This window comes from Heterodontus francisci, chromosome 16 (genome assembly GCF_036365525.1).
Source record: "Heterodontus francisci isolate sHetFra1 chromosome 16, sHetFra1.hap1, whole genome shotgun sequence".
NCBI classification, from domain to species: Eukaryota; Metazoa; Chordata; class Chondrichthyes; order Heterodontiformes; family Heterodontidae; genus Heterodontus; species Heterodontus francisci.
Window position 1 is genome coordinate 67,570,001 of NC_090386.1, and position 15,301 is coordinate 67,585,301.

A 15,301-nucleotide genomic window follows, 5' to 3' on the forward strand; every position below is an offset into this window, starting at 1 on the left:
CAAGGGCAATTGGGCATGAGCAGCAAATGCTCGTCTCGTCAGCGATGCCTACATCCCATGAAAGGAAAAAAAAATTGGTAGAATGGTTAGAGGAGAGTTGTGAAATCTTTTCACCCAAGCTGGTGGAGGTTCTGGAACTCACTGCCTGGAGTTCTGGGAGAGGCAAAAACCCTCATCACATCTAAAAAAAAAAAACCAGAGATATGCGATTGGAGTGCATTAGGCTGGAAGGCTCTTTTTCGGCTGGCAGAGACATGAGGGGGAAGAATGGCCTCCTCCTGTGTCATAATTTTTGTATATTTTGATGTTAACAGTTCCATAATTTTACCCATACTGTTCCCAATACTTGTGCACCCGAATAGGTGTCCTTTATGATGCTGTGATCGTATCTTTCATCATTCATGCTGTTCCACAGATTTTTCTTAATTTTTCCTCTGGCTTAAGCTGATTTTTCAAGATGAGCAAATGAGAAACATTCTTTCAGCTTAAATGCTGCTGGTGCACCCTGGGAAATTATCCCACATGCTCAGACCACAGGATCTCCCGTCAGTTTACAAAAGCATTGTCTCCGCAAAAATAACAAGTACAAGCCCAGGTTTTTAGAAACATTGAAGCGTTCCAGTTATCAAAAGTTCACTAAGGTGTTAAAACATAAACATTCAGTTGACTTAATTTAATCATAATGTGAAATCTGTAATTTTATTTAAAACGTGAAATTGAGCAATAGAAATTTACGTTAGTGAGGAAAGAATTTGGCGATTTAAGTTTAAATTGACTTGATTAGTTCATCAAATGCGGTGGGGAAAGTTGACCTACAGCTTTCCTGTTGTGATATGTTGATCTATGGGTTCTCTGTCATAACAAAAAATGGCAGAGGAAGTAACTTTAATGTGTATAATAAGTGTATGCCACAGGCAAGATTTTTCACCATGCAGATGTTCTTTCTTTGTTCTTTTGGGCCTCCTTATCTCGAGAGACAATGGATACGCGCCTGGAGGTGGTCAGTGGTTTGTGAAGCAGCGCCTGGAGTGGCTATAAAGGCCAATTCTGGAGTAACAGGCTCTTCCACAGGTGCTGCAGAGAAATTTGTTTGTTGGGGCTGTTGCACAGTTGGCTCTCCCCTTGCGCCTCTGTCTTTTTTCCTGCCAACTACTAAGTCTCTTCGACTCGCCACAATTTAGCCCTGTCTTTATGGCTGCCCGCCAGCTCTGGCGAATGCTGGCAACTGACTCCCACGACTTGTGATCAATGTCACACGATTTCATGTCGCGTTTGCAGACGTCTTTATAACGGAGACATGGACGGCCGGTGGGTCTGATACCAGTGGCGAGCTCGCTGTACAATGTGTCTTTGGGGATCCTGCCATCTTCCATGCGGCTCACATGGCCAAGCCATCTCAAGCGCCGCTGACTCAGTAGTGTGTATAAGCTGGGGATGTTGGCCGCTTCAAGGACTTCTGTGTTGGAGATATAGTCCTGCCACCTGATGCCAAGTATTCTCCGAAGGCAGCGAAGATGGAATGAATTGAGACGTCGCTCTTGGCTGGCATACGTTGTCCAGGCCTCGCTGCCGTAGAGCAAGGTGCTGAGGACACAGGCCTGATACACTCGGACTTTTGTGTTCCGTGTCAGTGCGCCATTTTCCCACACTCTCTTGGCCAGTCTGAACATAGCAGTGGAAGCCTTACCCATGCGCTTGTTGATTTCTGCATCTAGAGACAGGTTACTGGTGATAGTTGAGCCTAGGTAGGTGAACTCTTGAACCACTTCCAGAGCGTGGTCGCCAATATTGATGGATGGAGCATTTCTGACATCCTGCCCCATGATGTTCGTTTTCTTGAGGCTGATGGTTAGGCCAAATTCATTGCAGGCAGACGCAAACCTGTCGATGAGACTCTGCAGGCATTCTTCAGTGTGAGATGTTAAAGCAGCATCGTCAGCAAAGAGGAGTTCTCTGATGAGGACTTTCCGTACTTTGGACTTCGCTCTTAGACGGGCAAGGTTGAACAACCTGCCCCCTGATCTTGTGTGGAGGAAAATTCCTTCAGAGGATTTGAACGCATGTGAAAGCAGCAGGGAGAAGAAAATCCCAAAAAGTGTGGGTGCGAGAACACAGCCCTGTTTCACACCACTCAGGATAGGAAAGGGCTCTGATGAGGAGCCACCATGTTGAATTGTGCCTTTCATATTGTCATGGAATGAGGTGATGATACTTAGTAGCTTTGGTGGACATCCGATCTTTTCTAGTAGTCTGAAGAGACCACGTCTGCTGACGAGGTCAAAGGCTTTGGTGAGATCAATGAAAGCAATGTAGAGGGGCATCTGTTGTTCACGGCATTTCTCCTGTATCTGACGAAGGGAGAACAGCATGTCAATAGTCGATCTCTCTGCACGAAAGCCACACTGTGCCTCAGGGTAGACGCGCTCGGCCAGCTTCTGGAGCCTGTTCAGAGCGACTCGAGCAAAGACTTTCCCCACTATGCTGAGCAGGGAGATTCCACGGTAGTTGTTACAGTCACCGCGGTCACCTTTGTTTTTATAGAGGGTGATGATGTTGGCATCGCGCATGTCCTGGGGTACATAATTTGAGTTTTCTTGGACACTTAATTCTGCATTTTTAGCCCAAACAGGTTTGTCTCTGCAACACCTTCTGTTTTGTAAACAGAACGCATACCCTTTAAAATACTTTTGTAATATTAGATGCTATAGCAATATTTATCATTTTAAGTTGCTTATATGTAGTAGTTGCATGGATGTCTGTTGCATATTATGTTCCTATTTGGCAGTGTTTGGGGACTATTTTTCATTGGTCCCAGATCGCACCTGCAGAATGCAGTGTAAAACTGCCAGGCCAGTTTTTTTTCACTTTAGGCGTTGGTTGTTGGAAATCTGCTCTTTCCCCTCCCCAAACAAAATTCCCCAACTCACTCAAAGTAGTATTCGCCTTACACTGTGCTGTATGCCTACATAGGGAGTAATACCAAGTTTTGTCTGCAGTGCAAGTTGTCATGTTGGGGAAAATAACCAATTTGAGACTAGTATTTTTATTAAACTGAATTGTAATTTGTAAATGACAAAAATGGAACTTGCTTAAAAATACCAATTTTTTTTTTAAATTTAAAACTCTGTTCACTATTCTAGCCTGATAGGATGTGCACCCGAGACTCCGGGTAAGAGGCTTGCCGGGGAACTGTGCAATATTTCATGACCCATATACCAACACTGTTGCATAACAACAACAATTTGCATTAATATAGCCCCTTTCATGTAGTAAAATGTCCTAAGGTGCTTTACTTGCCACTTGATGGGAAAGGAGCGTTTTTTTCTCTTTCTAATTGGGACAAGTGCTTTGATTCAACTTAGTACTGCATGTAACAATTTTTTAGGATTAGCAACTTGCCATCTGTTGGAAAACTAAATTTGTATGTTAGCTATTAAACTTTAATCATTATCTTAGCTGTGGAGTGGTACATTATGTTGCATTGCTAATTGCCTTCCTGAGAAATCTGTTTATTTGGACTCTTAATTCTGAGCATAAATACATTCACTTTGAACTTTGAAACTGAAAAAAATTTCATTTTTTCTGCTCCTTATCATGTCTTCAGAGAAGTCTCGAAGCATTGCACATGCAATGAACCACTATTTGAAATGTAGTGGCTGTTATGTAGGAAGTACAACAGCTGCTTTTCAGATTGAAAGATATCTCAAACCAGTGTAAAACACTCTGGGAAGATGATTTGTCATTACAACCAGGCAGTGTAAAGGTGCATTGCTCAGCCAGCCTCAGACCACAACACAAGTGCAGCAAAAAAACATAAACCTAAGATTTGGATGAGGAATTGGGATGCTGGATTAAATTGAGATGTATGAAAACTTTTTTGCTTAAAACCTTGGACTGTTTTGAATTCTGTAAGATTACTTTGTCGATTTTTATGTGCCAGTATTTTACCTGACTTAATCAAACAGTTCATTATTTTTTTCAAACTTGTGAGATTATTTGAAGTAATGATGCAGTAGCTTTTCACCCCAGGCACCTTGGTTAAATTCAGCCTAGACTGGTGGCATCTCGGACTGAAATTTCATTTAACATTATGAATATAACTTAGAATGTAAAACCTGTAAAGGAAATTGCAAGCTAGTTAACAACCACTGTCGGGCAGTTTCTGTTAACTGTAAATCACCTACAGGTGATAAAATAGGGGCTGGTTACTGCAAGTAGAAAACTGAGCATTTGTAACTTGAGTATGGCTCATAAAGGTGTTTAAAAGTGAACGCTATCTGCTAACGCGCAGAGTGGATCATGAACAGTATAGAAGTTGGGAATTCGGTGCAGAGATGGGAGGAGCTGCTGCTTTTCGCCATTCATGTACCTGAGAGTTTGTACATAGTGACACTATACCAAGCGAACACATATGCAGTAAATGTCTCTATCTCGAATCTCTCCGGCTCAGTTGGATTGGAGTGCAAGTTGGAGACACTCCAACAAAAAGGAGGGGGAAAAGTATCAGGACAGTTTGTTCTAGAACTTGGTCACGCCTCATTGAGAGGTGCAGGTTCAGAATGGGTTTGTGTGACCAGTAGTATACAGAGTAAGGGGAACCCAGGTGAGATACAAAACAAGGGTCTGCAGAAACTCATTCAATCAAACAGATACAATGTACTTGCTACCTAAGTGGATCAGTATCAAGACTGTTGGAAGGACAGCCAAAATACTGACAATGGCACATTGGCGCAGGAGGCTGCCCAAAGTGGGATGGAGGAAGAGGAGGGGAAGCATAATGTGGTTATTGTCAGGGATTCCTACTAATCTTGAATTACATGAGACTTATTCAATGGGATGAGACCGGCACTCCGGTAAATTGGGTAAGTATTGTTAGAACTGCGGTGGGAGGAGTGTATTGTCATTTCTAGCTTTACTACTTCACAGGTCGCAACATATATTTAAATGTTTACCCAGATATCGATGCAGTCAATCATACTCTACTCTTTTTATCCAGAATAAAATACACCAACCAGTTTCTTTCAGAAACAACAAAATTATCCATTTATTATCAAAACAAGACTTCTAGTAACAAAGCAGAACATTAACACACAGATTGAAATATGAAAGTTCCCCTCTAAGAATATGGAAAATTCCTCTACAGAAGTTAAGAAAAAAACCCAAAATAAAATGCTTTGGCTAAGTACTTGCTAATTCTTCAAGAGAAAAAGAGAAGATATGGAAAGATGTCAGTTGCCCTTTTTTGTCTGGCGTCCCAATTACACGTAGACAGCTGTTACTGGATTCTTCCTAGAACCGTTCTTTACAGGCAATGTTGAGGATCAGTTTGGCAGGACTTTGAGGAGAAATGTGACAACAGTTTCAGTCTGTTTCTTACACTTGGCCCCAATGAAAAGCAAGACTACCTACAATCAAGGACCCTACAGCAAGCTCAAAGTACAGTTGAAAAACCCCTCTTCAGAGATTGCTTCAAACCCCTCCATTTTATTTTTCTTCTCTTTTCTGACTCTATTTGCATGTGCGTATGCATGCTAGCATGGGGCACAGCATGTACCCGTAGGTGATAACCGGATTAGAGTTTAAGTTTTAATAAATGTCAACTTTTCTTTAAACTTGAGAGAGCCTGTTTGTGCTCATTTCTTTGCCTGAAAGTTGGAAAGCTGTGAACAAGGATTCACCAAAGGGGAGCTCAAAACAAAGTATTTAAAATTAAACCAGGTGAAGACAGTAAAAGACCCTTGGACTCCTTTCTCACCTGGTTGTAACAATCCCTCAAACTGTTAGCTAAAGTTCAAATACATGGAGTTGAATGCAAATGATTGACTTGGTGAGGAAATTGATTGAGTGGCAGGAGACAGAATGTAGAGATAATGGGCTGGTATTCAAATTGGCAGAATGTGTTGGAGCCTCAACAATCCACTGTATAAGTTCACTACTTAGATGATGGGGTAGTAAGCCAAATATCCAAGCTTGCCAAAGATGCAGTTGGCATTGTAAGTTATGGAGATGGAAGTATAAAATTACCAAGTGATATTGATAGATAAAGTAACTAGGCAAACCTGTGGCAAATGTGAGGCCATTCATGTTGGATCTGAAAAGGATAGAGCATAATTTTTAAATGGTGAAAAGCTAGAAATAGTGGAGGCCCAAAGATACTTGGGGGTCCAGGTATATAGATCATAGGATGATAGGAAATAGAAACAGGAGTAAGCCTTTTAGCCCTTCGAGCCTGCTCCGCCATTGCAACAGTTAATGGCTGATCTCCCTCTACAGCATTTTTCCCTGCTATCCCCATATCCCTTTCTGTTATTCGTGTCCAGACATCTATCGATTTCTGTCTTGAACATGCTGAATGATTGAGCTTCCACAGCCTTCAGGGGTAGAGAATTCCACAGACTCGCCACCCTATGAATAAAGAAATTTCTCCTCATCTCAGTCTTAAATGGCCTGCCCTTTATTCTGAGACTGTCCGCTTGTTCTAGACTCGCCATCCAGAGGAAACATCCTATCCATATCTACCCTTTCATGCTCTAAGATTTTCTAATTTTTGATGAAATCACCTCTCATTCTTTGACACTCTAGTGAATACAGGCCCAGTTTCTGCAATCTCGCCTCGTAAGACAGTCCTGCCATCCCAGGGGTTAGTTTGATGAACTGTGTTGCACTCCCTCTATGGCAAGTATATACTTCCTTAGATAAGGAGAGCAAAAATGTACACAATACTCCAGGTGCGGTCTCACCGAGGCTGTACACGTTTGCTGCAAGATGTCTTTACTTTGTGCTGAAAACCCCTTGCACTGAAGGCCAGACTACCATTTGCCTTCCTAATTGTTTGCTGCACTTGTATACTAACTTTTAGTGTATTTCTTAAATGATGAGAAGGCGCTTTCTAACTTCTCGTCATTTAAGAAATACTCTGCCTTTCTGTTTTTTTTTCTGTCAAAATGGATCAGTTCATACTTCTCCACATTATATTCCATCTGCCGTGTTCTTGTCCATTCACTTAGCCTGGCCAAATCCTTTTAAAGTCGTCTTTCATCCTCCTCACAACTTACGTTCCTACCTAGTTTTTTGTCATCAGCAAATTTGGAAATATTACATTTGGTTTCCACATCCAAATCATTGATATCGATCATTAAAATGTTACACAGAGGTACAGAGAATGATGAAAAAGGCTAATGCTTGCCTTTATATTGAGAGGACTAGAATACAAGGGGATAGAAGTTTTATATTACCACTGTACAAAGCTCTGGTCAGACTACATTTGGAGTACTGCGAGGAGTTCGGGGCCCCCACAGGTTATGAAGGATATATTGGCCTTGGAGGGTGTGCAGTGTAGATTTACCAGAATGAACCCTGGTTAATTTACGAGGAGAGATTACACAAGCTAGGCTTGTATTCCCTGGAATTTAGAAGGTTAAGGGGTAATTTACGTTTTGAAGATATTGAAGGGGGCAGATCGAGGTAAGCTATTTCCACTGGTTGGGGAGTCTAGGACTAGGGGCTGTATGCTAATAATTAAAGCCAGATCTTTCAGGAATGAATTTCGGAAACACTTCTACGCAAAAAAAAAAGTATAAGTTTGAAACTCTCTGTAGCAAACTGCAATTGATTTTAAAATTTAAATCTCGTTAATTTTTGTTAACCAAAGGTGTTAAGCGATATGGGACAAAGGTGGACATATATCGTTAGGTCACAGATCAGCCATGATCTCTGAATGGTGGAAAAGGCTTGAGTGCCTAAATGGCCTACTCCTGTTCCTATGAGTGCAAGTCTCCTCTTCTTGCTGGCTGTAAGATATGAAGTGAAATGGGGTTAGATATCAGCCTGGTTCCTGGTATGTACATGGCTACAGTGCAAAACTTCCCTGAATCTGGACTAATTGGTAATTTTTCGGTCAAAAACCACAGGATAGCCAGTTTTGGAAATGGTGAGGCACACTGGGGCAGAAGAGCTGAAGCCTTAATTAACATTGTGATGTATTAAACCTGACCAGACAGTGCTTGATGCCGATGATGGATGTTCTGAAATAAGAATTTCAGTCCTCAAAGACATCCATCCCTCACCATGATGAGTGCAATCTTTTTATAAAAGGAAAGAGAACAAACGAGGAAAATTTTAAATCAAGGCTGTTGTTTGTTTTTAGGAGGGTTGCATTTATTTTTCTTTTATGCACTTCATTTCCAGCAATGTTGGTGGCATGTGTAAGTCGAGGGTTCACACTAGTTTGTCAGTGGATGCATTCTGGCATAGAAGCCAGTTATTTTTCTAGGGGAAATAAATAAAGTTGGAGGGTGAGAATCCTTGTACCTCACAACAGCTGGTAGCTGGTTGTGGAGTAATAAAGGCATAGTACCTGCTTCTGTTGTGGATGCAAAGGAACTTGGAGACCAGAAAGCAGAACAAGAAACTAAAAGTGGAACAAAGAGTTGAGCGAAAAGAATGCTAATTTCATCTCGTTTGTTTTGATGACCTGGCAAGCTCCTGTGGTTTAACACTGAACTGTTGATGTAATCCACAGCCATCCATATATATGCCCTCTTCCTTCTGTAATTTTATTCTACTTTTTCTTCAGACTTAAAGCATCAGTGATTTAATTTGCTTCCTTTATCTCCAATCTGTTTTGCAGATCCCCTCATTTGAGCTTTGTTCCATATTTGATCTCTCTCCCGACAGCTTCTACCTACAAAAAAACCACCTGCCTAAACTGTTCAGGCTTTTTACCTCTCATCAGTTATCAGATTGAGATGCTCTGTTGTAGGATCCCACTTTGTATTCTCTTTATATTCTACTGTAATAAACAGGTTTATTTGAATTTTTCAACGTAAATTTAACTTTATGTTCATGCATAATATCCAAACTCTTACTTTTTTTAATTCCAGGTACAAGAAGACCCAAGCAACACTTTCTACTGCTGGATCTAAGACCTCCAATGCCATTTCCAGTGTTGGCTCAGTTCTTAGTAAGACATTGGGAGAAATTAAGTGAGTTTGCTTTTGAGAGATTGTTACATTTATGTCATTGGTTGAAGACATCGAGTCAAATATTTTGAAATGCCAGGAAATTATGTACTTTTGTAACGGTGGTTTCAAAATGTGTTGTCAAATCCTTTTAAAGTGATGGTACTAATAGAGCTTTTAATTGTGCTTATCTATTTTAAATCTGCCAACCCACTGGTGGTGAAACTTGAATCGTTGCTAATTGCAGATTTGTTTTCTGCTGAGGTCTTAACTCCAGTCCATAAACTAATAGTACCAAAAATTTGAACTGGGTGAAGCCTGGTGAAATCCACCTTGCAGAAAAATTGAAAATCCATCTTGATTGATCAGCGGGAGGAGATGCATTCAAAGTGTGCAGTATTTGTAGAAGTCTTAACTGCCTCCTGGTCAGTTTCTGTAAGGAAAACTTGTGATCTGATGTTTTAAATGAAAGAGGCAATGCAAAGTATTAACACTCTGATTAGCGACAGCTCCAGTCCCCTTTAAAATAAATATCAGCTTATAAACTGTCATGCTAAAGCAAAAATCTCTCTTTGATTAATTATGTTCAAGATATTGTGTTACTGCAAAAATAATGCAATACTTAATAATTTTTTTTTTCAAGAAAGTCGAGTAATTTTTTTGTATTTTTCTTGGATCTCTATTCCTTCCACATTCTCTTTACTTTGGTTCTTCCTTTTAACATGTAATGCGTTTTATGCGTTCATGGAATGTGAGTGTTGCTGGCAAGGCCAGTATTTATTGCCCATTCCTAATTGCCCTGGAGAAGGTGGTGGTGAGTTTTTTTTTCTTGAACCGCTGCAATCTGTGTGGTGTAGGTACACCACAGTGCTGTTAGGGATGGTGTTGGAGGATTTTGACCCAGTGAAAATGAAGGAACAGCGAAATAGTTCCCAGTCAGGATGGTGTGTAATTTGGAGGGGACATTGCAGGTGGTGGGCTGCTGCCATTGTTTTTCTAGGTGGTAGAGGGTGCAGATTTGGAAGGTGCTGTTGAAGGAGGCTTGGTGAGTTGCTGCAATGCATCTTGTACATGATATACACTGCTGCCATGCTGCACTGGTGGTGGAGGGAATGAATGTTTAAGGTGGTGGATGGGATGCCAGTCAAGCGGACTGCTTTTTCCTGGGTGGTGTCAAGCTTCTTGAATGTTGTTGGAGCTGCATTCATCCAAGCAGGTGGAGAGTATTCTGTCACACTCCTGACTGTGCTTTATAGATGGTGCTCAGGCTTTGGGGAGTCAGGAGGTGACTTCATGCTGCAGAATTACCAGCCTCTGACCTGCACTGTCCTCAGTGTGAAACTGGGACTTCCCTCCACAAGGACTCTGCGGTGGTCATTCCTACCAATACTGTCATGGACAGATGCATCTGTGACAGGTAGATTGTACGGGTGAGGTCAAGTAGGTTTTTCCTTCGTGTTAGTTCTTTCACCACGTGTCACAGGGCTGGTTTATCAGATATGTCCTTCAGGACTCGGCCAGCTTAGTCAGTACTGGTGTTACCAAGCCAGTCTTGGTGATAGATGTTGAAGGTCCCCACCCAGAGTATGTTCTGTGCCCTTGCTACCATCAGAGATTCTTCCAAGTGGTGTTCAACATGGAGTACTGATTCACCAGTTGAGGGAGGGCAGTAGGTGGTAATCAGGAGATTTCCTTGTCCATGTTTGACCTGATGCAGAGAGACTTCATGGAGTCCAGAGTCAAGGTTGAGAGCTTCTAAGGTACCTGTCTCCTGGCTGTATACCACTCTGCCGCTACCTCCGGGGGTCTGTCCTGCTGGTGGAATGCAACTAATGAAGTCTGAGATATCGGCTGGAAGGTCTCATTCTATGCGTATGTCTGTCTGGTTGTTGCTTGACTCGTCTGTAGGCCAGCTCTCCAGTTTTGGCACACATCTCCAGATGTTAGTGGTGAGCACTTTGCAAGGTGTGCCTTTGTTTCTAGTGCCCAAGTTGCTGCCAGGTGATACATACGGTTTTATTAATTTGTTTTTTCTGTAACGGTATGATGCAACTGGGTGGCTTGCTTGGCCATTTCAGAGGGCAGTTAAGAGTCAGCCACATTGCTGTGGGTCTGGATCTGGAGTCACATGTAGACCAGACCCCACACGGATGACAGATTTCCTTCCCTGATGGACATTAGTGAATCTTATTTGTTTTTACTATTTAAGAATGACCTTGCTTGTCATTCTGTGGCTTCATCATCCACTGTCCATTCTGGAGTTTGAACCAATGTGAATAAAATTTGGTTCCTTGTTGACAAGCTGGATAGGCAGTTTTATCAAGCAATTGGATCTTAATGTTCCTCCTGATCATACCATTGGGTCAAACATCATCTTTTCAAAGCAGACATCACAAAGACACAGAACGCTGAAGATCATTTGTCAATCAATGAGACTGCACTGAAATAATTTCTCACTTGTGGGCCAGGGTTAAGATAAATCTTTTTGTCTATTCATAGTTGACAGTGTGACATGGATTAATGAGTCTTTTTGAACCTGTATTTCCAAATACAATATTTCTGCTGCTTAATTGTTTAATGGTTAGGTCTGCTAAATGAAGCATGTGTCTAGAAAAAAAAAAAATAGCTTTGCATTGTTTTGTCTTCAAATTCCCCACATTTCTGACTCTGCCATCAACCTCATTTTATGAACTAGCCAAACAAGCAAGTAGCTTACTATACAGTAACTGGCTTTATGATGCAACTAAACTACTGGACTAAGGTAAACAATACTTTTGTGGTGAAGTATCGACTCAACCTTGATTGATAAGTGCAAATTTGGTCTTGTATTCACATCAGACACTTGGTAGTGAAGACTTGGTTTCATTGTAACTGCTCAGGGACTGCAGCGATTCAAGAAGGCAGCTCACCACCAGCCTCTCGAGGGCAATTAGGAATGGACAATAAATGCTGGCCTAGCTAGTGACCCCCACATCCCCCAAATGAAGTTTAAAAAAAAAAATCAATCAGCTGAATTTGAAAAAGATCACTGAAGAGACTTTTATAATGTATCAACTGAATGTACATCCTGTTCACATAATGGGGTACTTTTTACATCACTGGCAAATGCAGACAGAGGTGTTCAGGCAACTATTAATGGTGGTGATCCAGAAGTTAGTACAGTATTAGAAAGAAGTAACTTAATGAATAACCAATTATACCAATTCTGATTTTTTTTCTTCCTTCCTTTGAGAAGGATTGAGATTTTTGTTAATTTTGTTTGTTTTGCTCCTTGTTCCTTTTTTTTCCAGTGGTGAAGCAACTGAGATACCATTAAACGTCTTCTCATTGTGGGCACAGTTGAGATTAAGAACTCATGTGTGGAGGGTGCTGATTCTACAACTGTTTGGCGCAGCATTTCAGTGTCCTCCTACTGGCACTCAAGGGATTGCCCTTCACTTTTTGTTATAAAATACAATTTTTTTTCAAACACGTTTTTTACTATTTCCTCCCACATTTCCACTACTACACCCCTGCTAAAATAAATGAAACAGTATGAATGCTGAAATGCTTTGGAATTTTTTTTTAGAAAGGTTAATTTGATTAATGCCTCTGGATCCATTCAGGTACAGATTTTAAGAAAGCTTTTTTTCAAATAAAAATTCCACTCGTGAATAGCTGTTGTTTTCTAAGCTACTTTGCGTGATTGTTCGTGTGTTGTTCTTGCATGTTCAAGGAAGGTCAAATTTGGATGTTTATTTCTGAACTTGGTTTGAAATATGTAGCTGCATGTATTTTGTGTGTATTCTTTACACACTGATCCTCTTTAATATGATTTATTTTGTGGTTAAATGTTTATTCCGTTTCAAGTACATCAAAATATACTTAATTCTGCACCAGTGCTGAGCATTTTCCCAGCTGAACCATGACATTTGGTTTTAAAGAAAAGCCTGTTTGGATGTATGATACTATGAAGAGTAAGGTTCAGCGATTTATTCTTCACAAAACAGCTATGATACATCAGTGAACAATTATTGGAAGGCTCTGAAGTAGCATCAACTTGAAACTTTGCAGAATATGGCCTACTGTTAAAGAGCCAGATGATAGAAATAAAGACTTGCATTTATATAGCATCTTTAATAATCTTTGGCTGTAAAGCATTTTGGAGACATCCTATGAAGAACTTTGGGAGCGAAGACACAGTTGGAATTCTAGAATGGTACAGCACAGGAGGAGCCCATTCTGTGCTGTCTCTTTGAAAGCACTATCCAATGATCGAATCTCCCTGTAACCTTTTCTCCTCCAACAAGAACTTATTTAGATAATGGCTTTAATGTAATAAAACATTCCAAAGCGCTTCACAGGAGCATTATAAAAGAACATGACACTGAGCCACATGAGGTATTGGGTCAGATGACCAAAAGCTTGGTCCAGGAGGTAGGTTCTGAGGAGTGTCTTAAAGGAGGAAGGCAAGGTAGAGAGGTGTAGGGGAGGGTATTCGAGAGCTTAGGGCCTAGGCAACTGAAGGCACAGCCACCAATGGTGGAGCAATTAAAATTGGGGATGCTCAAGAGGCCAGAATTAGACAAGTGCAGATATCTTCGAGGGTTGTTGGGTTGGGGGAGATTACAGAAATAGGGAGGGGTGAAGCCACGGACGATTTGAAAGTAAGGATAAGAAATTTACAATCAAGTCTTTGCTTGACCGGGAGCCATTGTAGGTCAGCAAGCACAAGGGTGATAGATGAACGGGATTTGGTGTGAGTTCAGACATGGGCAGCAGAGTTTTGGATGACCTCAATTTTACTGAGGATAGAATGTCGGAGACCAACCAGCAGTGCATTGGAATAGTCAAGTCTGGAGGTAACGAAGGCATGAATGAGGGTTTCAGCAGCAGATGAGCTGAGACGGAGGCGAAGTCGGGCAATGTTATGGAGGTGGAAATAGGCAGTCTTGGGGATGGCGTGAATGAGGTCAGAAGCTCATCTCTGTCAAATGTGACATCAAGGTGATGAACAGACTGACTTAATCTCAGATTGTTGCCAGGGAGCGAGATGGAGTCAGTGGCTAGGAAGCAGAATTTGGAGTGGGCACTGAAAATTATAGCTTCAGTCGTCCCAGTATTTAATTGGAGGAAATTTCTTCTCATCCAGTACTGGATGTTGGATAAGCAGCCTGATAGTTTAGCAACAGTGGAGGAGTTGAGAGAGATGATGGTAAGAGCTGAGTGCCATCAGCATATATGTGAAAACTAACGCGTATGTTTGGATGATTCCGAGGCACGGCATGCTGATGAGGTGTAGGAGGGGGCCTTGGACACCAGAGGTAACAGTGCATGAGCAGGCAGAGAAGCCAGTGCTAGTGATCCTTTGGCTATGATTAAATAGATAAGAATGGAAGCAGGTGAGAGCAGTCCCACTCAGTTGGACAACACTGGAGAGGCATTGAGCAGAATGGTGTCAACTGTCTCAAAGGCTGAAGATGGGTGGAGAAGGGTGAGGAGGGAAAGTTTACTTTTGTCACAGTCACATATCAAAGTCACAGATGGCTTCTCAAGAGCTGTTTCGGTACTGTGGTGGGGCAGAAGCCTGATTGCAGGGATTCAAACATGGTGTTCCGGGAAAGATGCTCATCGATTTGGGAGGCGACAGCATGGTCAAGGACTTGAGAGGAAAGAGAGTTCAGAGATGGGGCAATTGTTTGCAAGGATAGTGGGGTCAAGAGTTTTTTTTTATTGAGGAGAGGGATGAAGACAGCCGATATTGAAGGAGAGAGGGACAACACCTGAATAGAGAGAACTGTTAATGTCTGTTAATGTGGGGACCAGGACGGGGAGTTGGGTGGTCAGCAATTTAGTGGGGATAGGATCAAGAGTGCAGGAGGTGCATATCGTGGATCAGATGAGCTCAGAGCAAGGAGAGCAACTCTGTTTCTGTTGTGTCTCCGCATAACTGAACTCTTAAAACCCTGATGCCATTTTAGTAAATCTCCTCTTCGCCCTCTCAAAGACCTTGACGCCTTTTCTAAAGAATTGGCCACAATACTCCAGCTGGGGCCTAGCCAGTGTTTTATAAGGCTCAGCGTAACTTGCTTGCTTTTGTATTTCCCGTCTCTCTTTGTCATAACACTGGTCCTTGGGGAAGCACCACTGCACACTTCTCTCCAGTATGAAAAACAAATGTTTACTGCTACTCTGTCTTCTGTCTTCAGCTAATTTTGTATCGATGCAACTCCTGCCCCTTTAACTCCATTGGCTTCAATTTTCTAACCAGTCTATTATGTGGTACTTTATTAAATGGGCTTTCGAAAGTCTGTGTACACACCAGCTGCCCTGCCCCTATCAACCTTCTCCATTGCTTCATC

General features: G+C 41.7%; 1 protein-coding gene across 8 annotated transcripts in view; it reads left to right on the forward strand.

Annotated features, from left to right (window-relative positions):
* The window catches only part of LOC137378172 (tumor protein D54-like), an 86,031-nt gene that overhangs the window by 39,513 nt on the left and 31,217 nt on the right, over positions 1-15,301 (forward strand). For 6 of the 8 annotated variants that reach the window (XM_068048323.1, XM_068048327.1, XM_068048326.1 and 3 more), the window contains one exon: positions 8,883-8,984. In XM_068048323.1, the coding sequence (XP_067904424.1) occupies positions 8,883-8,984 (102 nt within the window). Of the gene's footprint in view, positions 1-8,882; positions 8,989-15,301 lie in introns of those variants that run through there. The other 2 variants (XM_068048329.1, XM_068048328.1) reach the window with 1 other exon arrangement.